This window comes from Ruditapes philippinarum, unplaced genomic scaffold (assembly GCF_026571515.1).
Source record: "Ruditapes philippinarum isolate M1 unplaced genomic scaffold, ASM2657151v2 ctg112_1_1_1_1, whole genome shotgun sequence".
NCBI classification, from domain to species: Eukaryota; Metazoa; Mollusca; class Bivalvia; order Venerida; family Veneridae; genus Ruditapes; species Ruditapes philippinarum.
In genome coordinates, this window is record NW_026854897.1 from 62 (window position 1) to 17,155 (window position 17,094).

The following is a 17,094-nucleotide window of genomic DNA, read 5'->3' on the forward strand; positions in this document are numbered from 1 at the left end:
AGCTTCAATATTTTCTTTGGAATTACATTTATTTTCTTCAACAAATATAAAATGTCAAAATCTACCCTTCATCATTTAAGAATAATTATAACAGACAATTAACTTATATATTTTATTTTTTCCAAGTTGTTTTTAAGTCACAACAATACTATGAAACTCATTTGGGGACATTCAAGTTAGGCTAATTAAAAAGTTCATTAAGTGCATTATTTCAGGCATTAGCAGATTCGAAACCCATAGTGGCTAGGGGCAGGCAATTTGAAATTAGTTACCATCACCACGAGGGCATCTTCTGGTTTTCATACAACAAGAAACAACACACATATTGCTATAACACATTATTTTATATCAATCTAACCTAGACAATACCAATGTAGGAAAATATCTTACCATTCTCGCCTGTCATACCATCTACATCATCAAGTGCGGGAATACCTCGTCTTGCTAACTTCTTACGTTCAACACATGATTCTATTAAAGCTATCATCATTTTTGCCTGGAATTGAACATAAATAATATGTTGTTTCACTTAGATACATTGCAAATGGAGAGAAAATAAATGAAGTATTTTATATAAGTAAATAATTGACAAATCAATTTATAATATTGGAGACAGCCACTTAATGAACACCTGCATAAAGATTTTTCAAATTTGCTTATCAAATGCAACTCAAACTCAGATTCCAGAACGTTGAAAATTGAGTACCGCTCAAAGCTGAGGGGCATGTTGCACATTTTCATTATCCCTAATGTACAGATTCAATCAAACTGAGTCTGAGATGTTCATGTAATTGTATTGTAATTAATGCTTCCTTTTCCAGACTTTTAAACAAGAGGTTACAAAGTTTACTCAAGATATAGGGAACACTTACTATCCCCTACTATTATCCACACCTAATATTCAGATGTAAAAACAAATAAATACACACAAAATGTCAACTTCATTACATCTCAAAATTATCAAAGACATTGCAAACTTGTTTGTCTTTACTATACCTGTCTGGAATACACTTGTAGAACTTTGGTGACCTTTCTGTCGCCCCCCTCAGGCATACTTTCATTCACGAGGAACTGTAGAAAGACACAAGGGAAAGCATCATCATCAACATCAAACTGAGGCTCTCCATACTCCCAACATAATTCTGTATAAGGTACCGCCAGCAGTACTTCCTATACGCGGAGAGAAATTTGAAAATAAAACATTAATTGTTCCACTTGACAAATTACACAGTTCAGGTTTTTCAAATTCTATTAATAAAATCAAATTCTATTTGAAAGACCCTGCACAGAATTTAATTTGAAAATGAATGCTAGATATAGTAGATTATGATTGTAAAAACTGTATAAATAATCAATTTGTCTGTTTGAAAACAATAAAAAATTGTGATAAAAGGGACATAATTCAATCAAATTCAATGATGTAAAAGTTATGTACTCTTGTCATGTATAAATCTGCTGAAGGTTATAATTAAGTATTCTAAGTTTCAAAAAGCTTACATGGATGAAGAAACAGACTTCAACATGAGATGAATTGCTCTCCATGTTCTTCAAATAGTCTAATTCTTAAAAAAAACTTCTAGCTAATGTCAAATGACGGACACAGAAAGATCCCAAAGACTATCTTGCTAAAAAAATGTAAGTGAATAAACAGGATACAATGTTTTGAGTAATAGCTAGTAACTTACATCTTTTTCCCTATCTATCAAGCATACACCATTTGTATTGATAGCTGTCCATGTCTCAATATTGTGTGAACGTTTCAAGAATCCCAATTTACCCTGTGGTTTGTTTATAAAGCTGTCAAAGAAAGCTGCCCTGAAATTCATCATGAGATAAAACTCTGAACATGATCATAGATAATGCATTTTTCATCTTTATTTTCAATATTGATATTTTGTATCATTAACTGCAAATAAGCATTGCTAATTTTTTTTAAATGAAGTGTTATTTTCTCTATCCTAGATTAAAGAACTAGTCAACAAATATCAACTTTTGACTAAATACATCCATGTGCATATATATACATTTTGAAAAAAAGTTGACGAAAAAGAATGTGAATAAAAAAAATCATATATAAATATATAAAGGATTTATTCAAAATTTTTGAATTCTAAACATGAACTAGCATGTAATATATCAATGCATATATTAATAATGAAGTATTCATAGGAAATGAATAAATGAAATATTCATAGAAAATTTCAATAATTTTATTTTACATTTCTAGAATAACTATAATAATGATAAAAGTTGTCTCCCTTACCCATAAAAAGGATAAGGCCATAAAATCTCCAGATATCGGCGGTATAATTCCCCACGTTTATTTTCAATATCATCATTTTCATATTCCTGAGAAACCTGACGGTGAGCATTAAGCCATCGCTCTTCAACAGCATCCTTTGGACCTTGACTTTTACGCTTTGCGAAAAAACCTGTTGGCTTTCTGTAAACATGCTCTGGATAAAACTGATGCAAGCTTGCTCTGGAAGAAAACAGGTCATTTGGTTGGATATCAAGCAATAAATACAACATAAATCATTGGGCAACTTACCAGCTCATACTAGTGGAGGAAAAGCCCTAGAATCTCCTTTTGTGCATTCTTTCAGGTACTCAAATGTGAGCTCCTGAAAAGAGCTATTGACCTTCAGCAAGGTACCAAGAGTGATTTTTGACTTCTTTAGGGCAGTGAGGGAAAAGGGGAGAGCTATAGAAGCAGGCAAGGTAAGGTATATTACTAAATTTAAGCATTTCATTGAAAGTCCTTTAAGGTTATCATATTTTTTTAGGTTTTTTTAGGTTGGAAGAATGTAAAGTCCCTGTCAGGATTCAAACCCACAGCAGTGAGGGGCAACTGATTTGAAGATTTAAATAAGTTTCTATCACATGACTTCTGATAATTTTTTTCAAAATCAAAATTTAGACTGTCTTACAAATGGTCCGACTTATAGACAAGTAAACACTTGAAAACACATACAATGTACCTGTAAGTTTCTATAATATGATCTCTGGAGTTATATTTATCCATGCTGAGTAATGCCTGAATACCAGCCAGTGTGTGGTACTCATCTGAGTTGAGTATATACCTGCCTTCTAATACATTATACTTGGCCTCATGGTATAAAATGCGTAGTACTTGTTCATATGTGATCTAAAATACAAAACTCAATGATTATAATTATTTACAAAAAATCATTCTGTATGTTTGCAAAATGGCACTAAAATTTTCTATCCTTTTCTCTAATATCCTTAGGTAAGGCTTTCAGAAAACTATTCCTTTCATTTGGTCAAGTAAACCAGACTAAACATAGTTTTGTCAAACATATATCTGTAATATGTAAAAATGGTCATTCATCTAAATGATAATAAATTCTAAAATATCCTTCACTTACATTTACTTCACGTTCTTTCGGGAAGAAAACATTTCTTTGGAACATTAACACTGGTTCATCTGAAATTGAATAATATTTCTTCTTTGAACCAATCATAAAGTGGATAGAAAGTGGTTTAAAATCAGTAATCTTAATAGTACCAGAGAAAGGGGCAATTTATTTCAATTTTGTATCCAAATGGATAATTCATCTTATATAAAAGCTACAGAGTATGAAAATCTCTTTTTCTTGAATTGTATGTATTTTTTACAAATTCATATTGCTTTCTTCCTGTAATCAATTAGATTTATGTTGCTATACATAAAATCAATTATTTTTTAAGCATTTTTTTAATATTAAATTTGCTTATAACAACTTAGCTTGGTTTACATGTATAACCAACTAAATTTGTGTAAAGAGCATGCCCTGCTCTAAATATGAATTAAATTCAATTATTTTATTTACATATACACATATTATCTATTTATCACCATACATTCAATGGCGGCGTTAATATACAACATGAGAAGAGCATGAGCAATGATATATCGATATCATAATTATAATAATAAATAGTAATACAATTATATCAAAATATATCCGACACAAATGTTATATAAAAAATTAACAACACTTTATTGATTCGATACACTGACCTTAATAATCAGCGTGAAAAATAATGATCCTGTATATTATCAATAAATAAATACTGTACTTGTGTAAAACTATAGTATTAAAGATATTATGATTTTGCCAATAAATTCAATGCCAAATAAGGATTTGATTTTTTTCTACAGCAGTTTAAGGAAATTCAGTATCAGTGTACTTAGTAATCAAACAGCTAAAAGTATTATTGGTCATCAGTATAAAATCTAGTCAAGACTGCTGGCCTTGCTCTTTACTGGTGTCAAAGAACTTAATAAATCAAATATATACAAAAATTTACTACAATATTTTACAATAATTTCTTTAGGTAACAAGTGTGAAATAATCATATTTACCATCATGTATTTCTTCAGCTTTTGCGTCTGTGTATTTTGAGCAGAGTTCGTCCCACTGTTGTACCATAAAGAATGGTTTGTGTTTCTTCTTTAATCTCAACTCTAATATAAATTAAGCATCAATTTACATTACAAATATGATCAAATTTAAACTGTGTAACCTTTGTTACAATAAATTAATTTTCTTTTTCCTTATATAGAAGTCAATAGGTTCAACTGTTGGTGTATCATTTGTTGCTACTTATCAATTATTACATCTTGAGACAAAACTTGTAAGTGTAACTTTAATTTAGCTATCTATTTTTTTATATCTGTTTAATATGTGCACTAATCTTGTCACTTTCTAGATAAAAATATTCAGATTTTCGCCAAATAAACAAACCAATATTTATCTACAATGTAGTAATGAAGAAACAATCCAATATTAACCTAATAATGGAGAAACAAGCAAATGGAGAAACAAGCCAATATTTACCTACAATGTGGTAATGGAGAAACAATCCAACATTTACCTAGTTATGGAGAAACAAGCCAATATTTACCTAGTTATGGAGAAACAAACCAACATTTACCTAGTTATGGAGAAACAAGCAAGAAACAAGCCAACATTTACTAAGTTATAGAGAAACAATCCAATATTTACCTAATAATGAAGAAACAAGCCAATATTTACCTAATAATGGAGAAACAAGCCAATATTTACCTAATAATGGAGAGAAAAACCAATATTTACCTAGTAATGGAGAAACAAGCCACAAGGCGAACACATCTTCACATTCTGCAGGTAAACCCTGATCCTGTAGTACAATATCGAACAGATCATCAGCCTCTGCATGATGACCTTCCTCTAACTGTACATGTATTCCTGATCTGTCCCGCATAAATATACATACATCCAACGAGGCTGCAACATAATAATTTCACTTTTAAAAGTAGGCAGAAATATCTCTAGTGATCATAATTTTGTTCCACATTTTTAAATAAGCTGAAATTGTGTGATTATAATTTTTGTTTCTCTCTTTTTATCAATTTGAAGTAAAAACAGCATAAAAAACATTATGACATTATGAGTCATTAGGTAAGCAAACAACTTTTATAGATTTACATTATTTCCATCATTAAGCTAAAAAAACATGATTTATCATATCCTTAAAGTTATATCTAGTAAAAAATATTTCAACATATTCTTAATTCCTGAAACTAAGAAATTAAATTTGTAAAAGTATTTTTAACCTCTGCATTTTATAGCAAACACAGAAATTTCATCATGAGAAAAACAATTATTATCATGAGCCATTACAATGGAGCTAACTTTATTTCAAATCAAGAAACTAATACACATAAATCTATTCAATATGCTTAGATCAGGATGCTCATTAATATATGGACTTGTCAAATTTAACACCATTATAACAAATTGTATATCCTCAGGTAGAAAAACTGTCAAACTAAGGAGATAAGACCTTCCATATAAGACATGACATCATGGTCTTTTATAAGAAGCAGTCTCTCCGTACAATTATGGTTTTTGAAAAAAACATGTATAAAGGGCAAAAGTGTGACCTTTAAAAACAGGCACTTCTGTTTTTCATTATAACCTTCTTTAAAATAATGCATGTATCTAATTTTACTAAAAGCAAACAAAATATAATGCAATAAAAACAACAAAACATAAGTTCAAGATTGTTTCATTTTTAAGACAATACACTTTTCAACAATGTTTTAATTCTCATTTTAAGACCACCTGTTTATCAAATTTTTGTATCATTTTCTTTACGTTTTTTGTGACTTTAATAAAGAGGACACTGGTTTATTGGGTGTCTGTACCATTATTGACCTTTTTCCTGTTTGACCTTTTTCCTGTTAATAAAGGTCACATGAATATTTATTTAGAAGAAATACAGTTTAAAAACAGCAGTTGATATGACAGTCAATGCTAAATAGTGCTAATTTTGATGAAAAACTTGTCCTGTCTTAATAGCAAAGCAAATTTGAAATAATAGTAGTTCATATAATAAACTAGAGCTAGAGGAATTCAATTTGCAGTTGTTTAAATGCAGATAGTAGGGACACTGCTGAATTAGAAATGTTATACCAAATTAAGTTAAAAGTTAAATCTTAAAGTAAGGGCAGTTGGTTTAATAACATTATGCTAAAAAAATGGGTCAAAGACAGAAAAGGACGGGTTGCATTTGTACACCAAATATCATGAGGCTGTTATGTTACGAAAAAAAATTTCCATTGACCCTATAATGGTGAAAATTTAATTCAGTAGGTAAACAGGAAGTGGATTAGCTACACACCTAAAATCGAATCCCACAGTATGGGACCATGTGTCAATGCTGTATGCCAAATATCAAGAGGCTGTGATTAGTAGTTTCTGAGAAAAATGTTACGAAAATTTCCTACCATTGACCATTAATGTGAACAGGAAGTGGATGAGCTGCAGACTTGAAATCGAATCCCACAGTATGGGACCATGTGTCAATGCTGCATGCCAAATATCAAGAGGCTGTGATAAGTAGTTGCTGTGAAAACTGTTACGAAAATTTCCTACCATTGACCATTAATGTCGAAAAATCTAACTAATTTAACTAAGTGGATAAACAGGAAGTGGATGAGCGACAGACCTGAAATAAAATCCCACGGTATGGGACAATGTGTCAATGCTGTATGCCAAATATCAAGGGACTGTGATAAGTAGTTGCTGAGAAAACTTTTACGAAAATTTCCTACCATTGACCATTAATGTCGAAAAATCTAACTAATTTAACTAAGTGGATTAACAGGAAGTGGATGAGCGACAGACCTGAAATCAAATCCCACGGTATGGGACCATGTGTCAATGCTGTATGCCAAATATCATGAGGCTGTGATAAGTAGTTGCTGAGAAAACTGTTACGAAAATTTCCTACCATTGACCATTAATGTCAAAAAATCTTACTAATTTAACTAAGTGGATAAACAGAAAGTGGAAGAGCGACAGACCTGAAATCAAATCCCGCGGTATGGGACCATGTGTTAATACTGTATGCTAAATATCAAGAGGCTGTGATAAGTAGTTGCTGAGAAAACTGTTACGAAAATTTCCTACTATTGACCATTAATGTCAAAAATCTTACTAATTTAACTAAGTGGATAAACAGAAAGTGGATGAGCGACAGACCTGAAATCAAATCCCACGGTATGGGACCATGTGTTAATGCTGTATGTTAAATATCAAGAGGCTGTGATAAGTAGTTGCTGAGAAAAATATATGAAAATTTCCTACCATTGACCATTAATGTAAAAAAATCTAACTAATTTAACTAAGTGGATAAACAGGAAGTGGATGAGCGACAGACCTGAAATCGAATCCCACAGTATGGGACCATGTGTTTATGCTGTATACCAAATATCAAGAGGCTGTGATATGTAGTTGTTAAGAAAACTGTTACGAAATTTTTTTCCCTGCCCGCCCGCCGCCCACCGCCCGACATTCACCATACTATAACCCGGGTTTGCACCTGTGCAACCCGGCCAAATATTTATATTATTTGTGCTTAAAGGCCCATGAAGTGTAAATAATATTCATATAATGTAATTATCTTTCAATTCAGATGAGATTGTACACTTTTTAAAAAGGTCATCTCGTAACACAAGATAAAAGTCTTAAACTTTTTTCCAAAAACACTGACCAACATATAACTTTCAAAAAGTATGCAAAGAACAAAGCAATTTCACAAAATGCATGTTAGTAAAAAAACAACATATTATAATATCACTTTATATAATGATATATAAGATTCACAACATTGTTAGTTGAAAATTCAAACACACACTATTAGAAAAATAATACAAAATGTATGTAAGCAACAAAAATGTTTCAGTATTTGATCCATTTCCCATGTGAAGGTTTTGTACAGGAGTTTGTTTGGGTATAGAATGTAGTTAAATGGTTTGGATAGGGTTTATATTTGCAACCTTGACCTTGGATATTCTAACTTAGGTATCTTTTCACCGTGTTTACTGTAAACCAAAATTATGCTTATTGTAACTTTTGAAAATGAAGTTTAGTTTTCATCTTAATATCATTCACCTTGGTAAACAGTGTTTTTTGTTCTTGTTTTTTTTTTGGCAACCATAGTTACCAGTAATTATAAGCATGACATAGATTTCAATGAATTTAAAAAGAAGATAACCTTACGTTCATTCTTGTTATTTGTGGTAAAAAAAATCAGCTCTGTGAAACTGCCAAAAAAAATGGCATGAAGTTCATTATGTACGTTGTATGAGCTTAAACACATGTGCAGTTTGACATATAGATCTACAATGTGTAATTTTCTACATAAAAAAGTAAGCAACATAATTTTGAATAATTTCAAAAGATACATTTACACACAACAGCACAACTGTTATTTCTAGTCTTTAAAGATGATATATTATTACAAAACTTAAAGAAAACATCATAATTAATTTGATATAATGCATATATTGGAATAAAATGATACAGTTTTTACATAGGAAGTGATATGTTTATACATTTAAAGTGCTCAGTTAGTGAAAATAGTAAAACAGGTTTTACCATTCAAATGTTACATGTATAAATCATTAATTTATTATCAAAATTTTATCCTTTAAAAATATATCAATATAGGTTAAATATTATCACATACCCGTCACAGATTGCACCTTTTGCAACTCTGTAAAAATGGTGTTGCAAGGCCATGAATATATTTTGATGTGACGTCATTAAATTTTGCGTTAAACAAACATAGTGAAAAGTCAGGCTAAATGTTAGCGTTATACTATAGACGCGTCAATGAAAAATTACTCTTTTTCAATTTTAAGCAGTCTTTATTTTTGGTATGTGATAACTAGAATATTAAATATGTGTAAGTTCATTACTGAATTTATTGAACATGTTGAATAAATTAATATTACGCTCGCCAGAGGCTCACATAATATAATTTTATTCAACTCCTTCAATAAATTTAGTATTGAACCTACACCCATTCAATATCCTCTATTTATTATACAGAAAAAAAATGTTGTTTTTTCTCCTTTATGTGTCTGATAAAAAAAACTACCTAATATTATATACTTTATTATAATAAATACTCTATCTGTTCAAAGCTCACATGCTAAGGCTGTAACAAAAATTCTATAATAATAAATAAGACTCATCAAATTCTACTTTCTATTAAATGCATAATTAAATCCTGTGTTTTTTATCTCCTTTTTTTAAAGCAAGCAAAGCTTTAAACTTAATTTGCTCAAACAACATACATGTACGTTATTAAAAATAATTCAAAACAAAGGAAAACCGTTGATACAACTTACCGTCAAATTCCACTGAAAAAAGGGAAACAATCCAAAACAGTAAGTAAAAATTAACATTAAATCTCATGCAAAACATATGTTCATAAGTGCTGCCTGTTACATCAGAAATGTATCATATAAATCTTAACCCTTTACCTACTTCATTAATATAATGGATTTGCCTGACTTTTAAGATGCAACAGTCTATTCAAAGTTTAAGGGATTTCAATCATCAAAATACAAAAATTGAGCTACCAACAGAATAGAGCCTCAGGCCAAACTGTATGGATGTGCAGGCTGGCCTGGCTCTATACTTGTGGCCAAAAACTACTAGTTAGTAATCACTTTTGGATTTTGCTGGCTAAGAGTTAAAGGGAAATTAAATGACCCATAATAATCTGCTTGAGGAAATCTTATAAATGTACTCTTGGTGGTTGTAGTTCAACAGTCAACACTCCTTGAAAAACTACAGAATTTTCAAATGACTATTTTCTTAACTGTCTTATTGTTCATTGTGGCTTTCAGACGCTTTTTGTACTTAATGAACTGCACAGTTCATTGGTGTTATGAATTAATAACCATTGAATTATTACAATAAAAGATATTAAGATAAAATAACTTTACACTATCACCAATCTTACAACTTCTGAATGTAACAGGCAATCCGTAACAAATGCATGCAAAAATATTTCACACAAAAATCTCAAAAAGACAAAGATATGTAAACGCTAAAGGAAATCAGGTCAAACATGACTAAATCTTGGAAGTACCAAATTAGATAATCATAAAACATAAACCTAAGAGCTTACGTTCAGTAATTATAAGACTCTAAGAACTTACATCAGTAATTAAAATACCTATCACTTGCATTTAAATCATTAACTAAATATTATATACAGTATTACTTGTTATTAAACTGAATTTCAAACAGTTTTTTTTTATCTCCTTCTTTACAGAAAATATTAAAAACATATTTACAAGTATCAAAAATACTAAAATAACTCTTGCATCAAATCAAATTGTGTTTGTAAAGACTAAAATACTGTGCTTAACAAAACAAGCAAAGTCGTTGAATTTATACCCCCAGCCGAGTACTGGTTATTATTAACACAACAACTGAAGACATAAGGCTTTATTTATATATTATTCATGGCATAAACAGTAATATTCTTTGAACTTGATAAATATTCAGGGCAATAACAGAGCCATAATTTTGTGTTAAATAGTAAAATCTGGAAATGCCAATGAGATGTATGCATACTACATAACTAATCAAGGGCCATAAATCTGAGTTAAAAGTGTCTGACCGGGACAAGCCGACGATATGCGCATCTCCTCTTGGTATTGAAGGTTCTCATAAAGTTTCGTTGAATTCCAGCCAGTAGTTGCAGAGAAGTAGCGTGGAAACGATTTTTACTCCATATGCATACTGCATAACTAATCAAGGGCCATAACTCTGAGTTAAAGTGTCTGACCGGGACAAGCCGACGATATGCGCATCTCCTCTTGGTATTGAAGGTTCCCATAAAGTTTCGTTGAATTCCAGCCAGTAGTTGCAGAGAAGTAGCGCGGAAACGATTTTTACTCCATATGCATACTGCATAACTAATCAAGGGCCATAACTCTGAGTTAAAGTGACTGACCGGAACAAGCCGACGATATGCACATTTCCTCTTGATATTGATGATTCCCATAAAGTTTCGTTGAATTCCAGCCAGTAGTTGCAGAGAACTACTCAGGAAACGATTTTACTCTATATACATACTACATAACTAATCAAGGGCCATAACTCTAAGTTAAAGGGTCGAACCGGAACAAGCCGACGATATTCACATCTCCTCTTGATATTGATGATTCCCATAAAGTTTCGTTGAATTCCAGCCAGTAGTTGCAGAGAACTACTCCGGAAACGAAATTCGGACGGAAGGAAGGATGGACGGACAACGCCAAAACTATATCCCCCTCCCGATTCCATCGGCGGGGGGATAATAAATCATGATTCAGTGTAACACTGGTTCCTGAAATTCATTGGTTGGGATTTAAGTCTTAACAACAAAGGCCAAACATCCACCTTATGCATTATTTCAGGCACAAGTACAAGCCAAGCTAGAACTGACCAACCTTCTAATTAAAAGCTCTCAAAATTTAATGAAGGAATTTAGCATCTCAGACAGGAATTGAATGCACAATGGTTTGGGCATGTGATTGGCAGACTAAGACCATGACTGCTCCACCATAGAGACCTCTAATGGTTCATTGAGATAATTAAGTATTGCACTGAACTCATAATGAACAAAATCAAATCACATCTATCAGTAAAATAAAAATACAAATCTACAAGTTATACTAATATTGCATTCAAAAGAAACAATTCAAGATTTTAATGCGTGTTTACTTTCTGTTAATGATGGCCAAATTCCACTTTACATACAATGTATAAATCGTTACTGAGAGAAAATGAGTTAAGAAATATTGATGATAGTCCAATATTGGCCATATTGCCCCATGCAACATTTTGTAGGCTTAGGATCTCAAGTGTTTTGAGCTGGCAAACCAAAACTTTGATGAAATTATTGTCATTTAAATTACATTGTTCCTCTTGGAACTAACATATTTATGGTATCTTCATTGCAATGAAAGCTTTTAAGTTGCTTATTTGAAAGCCTCGCAAGCCCACTACCAGTACTGGTGTCACATAAGGAAACATGTTCAAGATCCTCAGTATCCTTGGGTTGAGAGGCACACATGGTCATCTTAACCACTAGGCCACCACTCCCCTGTTGTTACTATTTCTAAAGTATTCTTCTGATTCCCAAATTAATCATCAAAAGGCAGCATAGACGGAGAGTCACAAATTGGGACATGCATGAAGATCACTTGTGTGTTTACAAGCATTGACAAAATATGGAAAACTGACATGAGAAGACAACAACTACTACACAAATACTACCTCTGGGTTTACGTTCCTTCTTATCAATGGGCTTTGCTTTTATAGATATAAAATAGTATATCATATAACAGTGAAGCTAAGCTACAAACATTTTACACAATCTAAATTTGGTAACCTTTATTACCAAACAAATACCTTAAATGGTGTCATCCATTTCTAAATGTGGACAAAACCATTCATCTTTATAAAGAAAAAAATTTCAAAATAATTACAAAATATGCTACTGACTGAACAGCATAACAGTGTAGGCCATGATCAGATGCGTACATGGGTATGGGTACATGTATATTCAGTGCCAAAGCAAATTTGAGTAGCCTTAAGTAGAAGCTCAAGCACTTTCATGCATCCATGTTATCATTTAAAAAAGCTTGTATATGATATAAAAGTAATGACATAACTCTATGACAACTTGTGGCCAAAATCACATGCTTATGCCACCAGATAACTAAGATAAGTCAGTCAAAATATTTCTTAACCTTAAGACCTTTGCCACACAACAAACCAAAAAAGCAGAAAATCTAAAGGTAATATTTAGCTATCCTAAACAGGACTTCCTAATTAAATTGACAAAATTGTACAATTTATCTACACACATGTGTAAATCTAATTTATACATCTATAAAAATAGCTACTGTTTAACTGCTACTCAAGTCAACTGGTGACCAGTTCATTATCTACCTCAGAAAAGTTCAATATAACAGTATATTCTTTATCAGAAAAAAGTTCACTACATGTACATACTGTTATCCATCTTTTCTTTATATTTCTCGTACATAAGACGTGTGTCCTCGTTCAGTTCTTCATCATTGCTGTAGTCAAGAGAAGGTATTTTACTGAGGTTTTTATCCTGCAATAAAAAGGTAAAAAAAAGGATTGAATTTGAATATTTCATAATAAATGATAAGTGACCATTTGTTTGATGGTAGGGTTTTCTTGGATTCTTTAAACTACTGATGATATACATGTACAGTAGAATCCCTACTAAAGACCACCTCGGATTTAAGACCACCCCACTTTTAAGACCAGTTTTTTAAAGAACGGAATTTTCTGTTCTTTATGTCAATGGTTACATGATCCAGAATTAAGACCACCTCACTTATCCACTTTTAAGACCACCAAATTCAGTCCCAATTCATTATTTTGTTCTTTATTTGACCTCACTATTGAGACCACTGATATTAAAATCAACACCTTCCTAGATCTTAAATGTGTAGTTATGTTGTTATTATCTGCTTGATTGCTCTTAGGCATGACACTTGATTACACAAGGTGTCAAAATCCGTTAGTTATGGTATATTTAATGAAAAAAGGTGAGAAAGTTTATTTCATAGTGGTTTAATGTTGCTTTATGAACATTTGTTTTGTGAAGAAATAATGTCTGATATGATATGGGAATTATGTACATCATACAATAATTACTATTGAAATCAGAACAAAGAAAATTTGATATTAAATTTCATCAGAAATATGTTTTCTTCCCATCAGAGGTAATATTATAACATACTTTTATAAATATTGTATTTGCAGGTTAAGATACATATTGTTTGTTTTTACAAAATGACTAAAATAGGCCCTGGTCATAACGTGCGTAAGCAATGATAAGAATATCCACAATTAAGACCACCCCGCAATTAAGACCACTTTGGTCCAGTCCCAATGGTGGTCTTAATTGAGGGTTTTTACTGTAGTTTAAAACTTATCATACATGTTGTGCAGAGTGATAATAAGGAACAACTTTATGCCTTTGTTTCAACAGACCTGAACTATCAAAGGATTTGTTCATACCATGAAGTTAAATGAATAGATACAAAATTTGTACTTCTATGCGATGTAGTCATTTGTTTGACCCAGGTTTGAATTCAGATCCTTATAGATCATTCAACATGACATTTTTTGATGTGTTTGTGATATTTGGTTATTTCAATTAAGTTTGGCTTTTCATTATTCCTCACTTAATTACTGTTTAATTACTCTTAGTATGTGTTCTTGGCTTCTTTAATTTGTCTTTTGACAGATTGTCTGTGATATTGTCTGTGATATGCAGGTTTCATAACCATTGACCCACTTTAAAATACCATTTTATTCACAATTTCTCCTTTACAATTTTGGCACACTTCCTAATATTACTTGGTGACCATATGCCACTTTCCATGGAATGGCACTGAAGGTTCTGTAATATAGAGCCTATACAGTAGACTATTACACTTCACAGGGTAGTACAACATATTGTACTACGTACACCATGCAACTTTGCATATTAATAGTCCAACTATTGGTACTGCACAATAAGATATTGTGTTATTTTGTGTCTGATCAATATCTCGCCTCTATGCAGAAGCGAGATTCTGACCAAGAACAAAATATCTCAGAAACTAGCTTTAGCACATCAATATATTTTGACTACTTTGCATAATTGGGCAATATCTTCCCTCTAGAACCCAGAACACAAATATCTCAGAATCTAGCTTTGGCCCGTCTAGCCCAACAAATTGTGCGCTTTAGGGCAGACAATGGACGCCCCTCAAAGACCAACATCTTTGTAATATCAGATTGTAAAATTGGTCAGTCTTGCTGTCAAAATGTTGAGACTATGGCTAAGGCTTATCCAAATATATGGACTAATAATTGTGATACTGACGTGCGTATGTATTACGCATGAAAAATGCAAATATAACAAGGATTTGTAAAGGTTTAATGCATTATCAAAGAATTCATGTGCAGTCTGATATCAGATCTAGATTTTTTTGTCAATTTTTTGGCTATATCCTGGAATAGACGCCAGGGTCTAAACCAGGAGTATATATAAGGTTCATTCCGTTTTCTTTAGTGTAAATATACAGGTTTTACTTTAGAAAAAATACATAGGGGTCTAATCCAGGAGATTGCCAATTTTTGGCATTTTTTTTGAAGTTTTTGGCTTGCAGCCACGGCTGCAAGCCATTTCATTTGGAAAACTTGTTCCGGTTAGGTGGTTTTCTGCTTACATTTGTAAATGCATGATTGAACGGGAAACCAGCTGAAATCGTGCCAATCGCAACTTTTCGGCCTTTTCCGTCACTCTTCGGATTAATGATAATAGCCGATGTAGTTCCGATTGCAATCGTGACAATTCGGGCGATTCCGTCATACTGCGGAATCAGACGAAGTAATATTACGGAAATCTAAGCTATTTTTAGTTACTTCGGTAATCCCAGTTTGTTTATATAAATAGGATGATTTATTGATTTAAACCGTAATAAATTATAAACGAAATTGTTCCGTTTCAATTCTTTTTCAAGACGCAAAAGTAAGTTTCTTTTATAATTGTTTTTTTGTCTGTATTTGTTTTATACAATAGAGGATGTTGACTGTAGTAGTATTCCGTCTTCAAAGGGTGTTCGAAATCACACAGAATATTAGTGCATGATCGAGTTATATTTAGATCTACTGAACTTGGTGAGGTAATCTAAAAATAGCCCATGCATATCATTAACCTTGCCACGTGATGATTTATAGATAGCGCATCGTATCTGTGAACATGCTTATTAATTGGTACCGCGTAACGAAGTATTTTAGCGCATTTACTTGTCTATAAAGCTGCTATATACTACCAAAACGAATGATTTCTCTGCGAAAAAAGTGGAAATGAAATGTGCACAATTGTTTCCTTTCAGTATGATAGATAGAGCCCCACGTTAGTATTTTTACGATTGATTATTTTCTTTATTAGTTTTATACAATAGAGAATAGATTTCAAATCGTTTTGACAAAAATATTCGTTTTTACAAAAAATAAAAACAACTAAATATGTTGGGATGAAGGCACAACTGTGCAAGCCTTTCCTTTTAATAAAAGGAAACTTTATTGACATTTCCGGATTCTGAAAAAGTACTTAGTCTGCAGCGGTTTGAACAGATTCTGTAATTAAATTTAAGAATACCACTAGATAATCAAATTTATAAACGGTTTAATAATACAAATCACAAGAAAACTTTATAATTAAACCTAAAAATATTTGTTTTGTTTACGTTACCTGGTTATTGCTGCGACTGGCAGCCATTTTGTTTAAGGTTGAATATCACTAAATTTATCAAGGTGCCCGTTATTTTTGGACCGTTATTTTTGTTGCCATGGGTTCTGTTCAAATTATTCCCGGGTCGGTATACTTTGCGTGCAAGTTAAACAAAGAAGGGTTTTTAGATTTTGCAGACAAAATAGATTATACAGATGGTGTTAAATTCGTTTCTTAAGGCGTGAATGGCAAAGATACTGACTCAACTAATACAAGAAAGTAGTAGTACTAAAAAAATCTTATAAATTTATAAAAGAACAAAATTTTAAATAATAGGCTATTCTGTATTTTGCAGACTGAATGTTGATTGAATTTTGCAGACAAGTGAAGAAAGAACAAAATACGAAATGATCCATATTTTGTAGACATAATTCAGATTGAAATTTTCTGCCAAGTTACATAAAGAACAAAATATGAAATTAT

The 17,094-nt window shown here is 31.8% G+C and overlaps 1 protein-coding gene across 1 annotated transcript; it reads right to left on the minus strand.

Moving 5' to 3' along the window:
• Positions 1–398: 398 nt before the first annotated feature.
• Positions 399–16,710, minus strand: LOC132741449 (putative FERM domain-containing protein FRMD8P1; the record flags this gene model as incomplete). Its single annotated transcript, XM_060729608.1, is given in 10 exon segments — positions 399–496; positions 997–1,170; positions 1,686–1,815; positions 2,264–2,482; positions 2,982–3,148; positions 3,390–3,448; positions 4,370–4,471; positions 5,103–5,273; positions 13,362–13,467; positions 16,633–16,710. Coding segments are annotated over 10 exon segments (1,253 nt in total), but the record flags the coding sequence as incomplete, so codon positions are not given.
• Between the last annotated feature and the right edge of the window lie 384 nt (positions 16,711–17,094).